This window comes from Saccopteryx leptura, chromosome 3 (assembly GCF_036850995.1).
Source record: "Saccopteryx leptura isolate mSacLep1 chromosome 3, mSacLep1_pri_phased_curated, whole genome shotgun sequence".
NCBI lineage: Eukaryota > Metazoa > Chordata > Mammalia > Chiroptera > Emballonuridae > Saccopteryx > Saccopteryx leptura.
Window position 1 is genome coordinate 269,818,466 of NC_089505.1, and position 4,585 is coordinate 269,823,050.

Here is a 4,585-nt window from a genome sequence, read left to right on the forward strand (position 1 = left end):
CTTTATGAATATACTTTCTAAGTAACAACCTAAATTTTTGCATTTTTAGGTTTAGGCTGTATAGAAGACAATGAAATATTTGACAATGCAATGGCTGGAGTCTGGATTAAGACAGATAGTAACCCTACACTAAGAAGAAATAAAATCCATGATGGAAGAGATGGTGGCATCTGTATATTTAATGGGGGTCGAGGTATTACTAATTTTGCACTAGTAAAAACCCCAGTTTTTCATTATTCATCCATGTCTTTAACTATCAATGACATTGCCAATTAACATACTATAAAGGAATCGATCTCAATTTTTTCTTTATCAAGTCTTGAGATGGTTTAGATTAGTGCCTCTAGTTAAAAAAAATACAACAGTTTACAGAATTTTTTATATTCTGTAGACACGTTGAGTGTGCCAGTTGTTAAGGCTTTTTTAAGGTACCAGAATATTACAGGCTCTCAGACTTACTATTCAGAAGAGTGATATAGTAAACTTCAGTCAAGTTATAGAACCAGGTTTGAGAAATTAATCAGTCTGTAAATGTATGAAAATGTCTTTGATAAGTACTGCTTAGTACCTGTTTACAACTATGTTTGCTGGAGAATGGAATTAATGAAGCTAAGGTGTGCTGGGTTTGGTATTCATAAAGATCAACTCACTTTGCAATGAGGCAGAAGTTACACCATCCCTGCCCTTTACAAATTCATGTTCATGAAGTGACTGGAAAACACTGTCTAATGCAAATTTATCACCACTACTGAAATGTCAGTAACCCAACATTGTGTGTACTTACCTTACAGGGAAGGATAGCTAGTTTATTACCTAACATATCAAGATTTAATCAACAAAATTTACTGCTGCAACCAAGTAATAATGTTGATTCTATTAATGACTTGGACTCTCCAGTTTATAATTTAATAATTCAATAAAGTAACATCTGTGATAGAAGTCTTCTCAAAATATGAGGAAACACAGTACAGAATGGTGATTTTATTTGAAAAATGAGTATTCACTGGAAAATGGGGCTGGGGGTCTCTGGGAAGCAGGCCATTCCAGGTAAAGCATAATTCCTTCATTTGTTACTACTAAGTGAACATTACTACATCCAGAAAGTTTAGCCTAAAGGAGTGGCACATTGTAAACGAAAGTCTAAATGAAACTGAAAGTGGTTCAGTAAGGCAAAAAAGGCACTTAAAAAGTTAAGCCTGGAGAGGGAGCAAAGCCCAAATCATGAGGCTTTGTATATATGCAGTATGGAGTTTGGACGACTCTTAACCATAGCTAGCATCTGAGGAGGTTAGTGGACACATGAGTAGAGGCAGGGACTTGGAATACCATATCCCCCATGTATAAGACACACCGTAATTTTGGGGCCTGAAATTTGAAAATTGTGTTACATAAAGTTACTGAATTCAAGTTTTATTCATCATAAAATTCATACAACTCATCACTGTCAAAACTCCCATCCATTAGCTTGTCCTCATCTTTGATGACAAATCACTGTCTTCATATATTGCCTCGTCCTCAGTTCCATCTATGGTAGTTGAAATGCCACTACCACTGTATAAGACACACCCAGTGTTTAGGCCCCCAATTTTTTTTAAAAGGGTACATCTTACACATGGAGAAATATAGTAAGTCTTCTCCATAGAAAAAGGAATTCAGCTGTCAATACTGTGAAATACTAGGTGGGTCAAATAGCTACAAAAATAAAAACATCTCACATCTTTAGGGAGCAGAGACAATTCACAACCATATTAATTCACTGTGCATAAGGTTTTATGGGAGTAATATTAGCAAAAAATTGGTGCCATGTACTTTTACTTTGTACTTTAACTCAATTTAATCCTCATAATAACTACATGTGGTAGGTGGTAGTATGCTCATTTTACAGATAAGTTATTTGGCCAGTCAGAGCTAGTAAGCGGTGGAGTCAGTATTTGGAGGCCTTAAGTCAATAATTATTAAACTGCCAAGAGAATAAAACATTTGATGGAAGGAAACTGAAAGCTTCCCAGAGAAAATGGCATTATGTGAAGAAAGTATAGACTGCTTGGCACTCCAGGGAGAGGAAATAATATAAGCCAAAGGCATTAGGGAATAAAATACTCAGAGTGAGACAAAGAAGTAGTTTAGGGGAATATTTTTAATGGCTTTATATGGCAAGTTAATTTAAAACTTTTATGAAAGGGTTTTTTTTTTTTTTTTTTTAAGCAGAGAAGGGACATAATGTTTTAATAACCTGAAAAAAATAATGCATTAGGAGACTGGAATAAAGGAAATTGATCCAGGAATCATAGTAATAATGGCCAGAAATAATTACTAAAACTAGAGGGTACAAAGGTTCTAAAAATATATTTCAAAGTAATTAATTTTAAGTCAGCAGTGTTCAGTGAATCGGCTATGTGTAAGGCACAGAAGATGTAATAGTAAACTAGACATGGTCCCTGCAACCATGGAACTTGAAGTTTATTGGTTAGAACGATTACTTGCAATTTTATTCAACTTTTGGCTAAATCCTACCTTAAATACTTGAATTGCTCATTAACCGTCTTTCTGGCTGAAAAGTTAATCCTAATTCTGTGAATTTTACAATGCGCAGTTAAATATTTTTTAAAAAACTTAACACCATCAAAGACTAGTAAATTTTGTTATTTGCCATTGGCCTTAATCTGAGGAAATATTTTATTATAGGTCTCCTTGAAGAAAATGATATTTTCAGGAATGCTCAAGCAGGTGTTCTCATCAGCACTAATAGTCATCCAGTCTTAAGAAAAAACAGAATATTTGATGGATTTGCTGCAGGTTTGTATTTTCTTTTGTTACCTGTAGCTTGTTTTCTATAAAGGGGTTGGTTTTTAGCATCTTCTCTTAATAACTAAAGGTGTGCTCAGTATACTGCAAAAGGGGCTGAATGCCTGTCAGCAGTTGGTTATGAAAGTACCTGATCCAAGTCTGGATTTTTGTACTCTTAAGATAAACAAGAATATTGTTCTTGCTGTTCAGTAATAATTATGAAACATTGGGATAGAATAAGTGTGGCTTTGTAGTACTGCCATTAGGAATACAGATAAATTCCAGCCCTTTGCCTTCACATTTTTTTTAAATCTTAGTAAATGAAATCAAGTTACCATGCATATATATTTCAATTTTTCGCTAGTGAAAACATCTAGTTCCTTTTCAATACATAAACCAGCTGCTACGCTAAACATGTATTATCCGTCCTAAGTTTACAAAGAAACTTTAAAATGTTACTAAGTGATGAACAATCTTGTATCATATCAGTATAGTGGATTAACAGTGGTGAATGTTACTGTGAATAAGTCAAATAAAAATTTGCACTTTATCCTCTAGTTTATATACATTTGATATAAAAGTAAAGTGATGCATATGCTGTTTAAATTTTACTTCAGGTATTGAAATTACAAATCATGCAACTGCAACACTGGAAGGCAATCAGATTTTTAACAACCGGTTTGGAGGCTTATTTTTAGCATCTGGTGTTAATGTGACAATGAAAGGTATGTTCAAGTCTAAGTTCTGCCTATACATACATGAAATAATGCCATGAAAAGAATCAAAAGCCACTGTCTTCAATAATTTGATTCCTTCTATTACTGCAAAGTTAGCAACAACTCAAACTATTTTTACAGAAAAAGTTTTGACGTCTTCTAGTTAGAATGTCCTGCATAAGGAAAATCTATTTCTATTCTTAGTTTACTTCATTAGTTAACTTCTCTTGACTCTTCTGTAGAATAATCCTGTATTTTATCTCACTTAAAGTCTTTGTCCAGTAGAACTTTACTTGGTTTTTTTTTATTACAGATAACAAAATAATGAACAATCAAGATGCCATAGAAAAGGCTGTTAGTAGAGGCCAATGTTTATATAAAATATCAAGTTATACCAGCTATCCCATGCATGATTTTTACAGGTATATTTTTAAATTATTTAATCCAGAAAAGGAGTAATTTACTTTCTTATACTGGTAAAAACTAGCATTTTAAGATTTTCCTCCCAGAATAATTTGGGTATTTTGTAACTGCAAATTTCTGACTGTCCCCATTGAGTTCTACGATCAGTCTACTTGAGGATCCAGTATTTGGATCCTTAAATATGGGGAAGGTACATACAAGTCACTATGTGTTCCATACATCCCTGTGACTGAGTTGGTTCTCCTCTCCTCAGAATTGGTTCAGCAGTGCTTATCAGGAAAGCTTCAACTGCCTATCTACAACTTATAAATTTTCTTAAGTAGAGCTGGAAATTCATTTACTCAGTTTAATTGTGGGCTGGAGCCACAAATTCCTCTTTTGTAAGCCAGAGTTCATAGGGTAATACATAAAACAAAACAAAATGCAGTTATTTTGAGTAACATGTTCAAGAAAAGTAATGTAAGTTTTTGCTTTTTAGGTGTCACACTTGTAACACCACAGATCGAAATGCCATATGTGTGAACTGCATTAAGAAATGCCATCAAGGACATGATGTAGAATTTATTAGACATGATAGGTATGTAGCATACTACTTGCCTGCTCTAATTACTCCATTATCCCCGCCCCTTCCTAATTTTTGGGTTTTCATTTCGCTTTAG

At 33.9% G+C, this 4,585-nt stretch overlaps 1 protein-coding gene across 1 annotated transcript in view; it reads left to right on the plus strand.

Annotated features, from left to right (window-relative positions):
* The window catches only part of FBXO11 (F-box protein 11), a 91,764-nt gene that overhangs the window by 85,852 nt on the left and 1,327 nt on the right, over nucleotides 1-4,585 (plus strand). Inside the window, exons 18-22 of the mRNA XM_066378320.1 lie at nucleotides 50-193; nucleotides 2,686-2,796; nucleotides 3,405-3,512; nucleotides 3,817-3,925; nucleotides 4,405-4,503. Coding sequence (XP_066234417.1) covers nucleotides 50-193; nucleotides 2,686-2,796; nucleotides 3,405-3,512; nucleotides 3,817-3,925; nucleotides 4,405-4,503 — 571 coding nt within the window. The remainder of the gene's footprint in view (nucleotides 1-49; nucleotides 194-2,685; nucleotides 2,797-3,404; nucleotides 3,513-3,816; nucleotides 3,926-4,404; nucleotides 4,504-4,585) is intronic.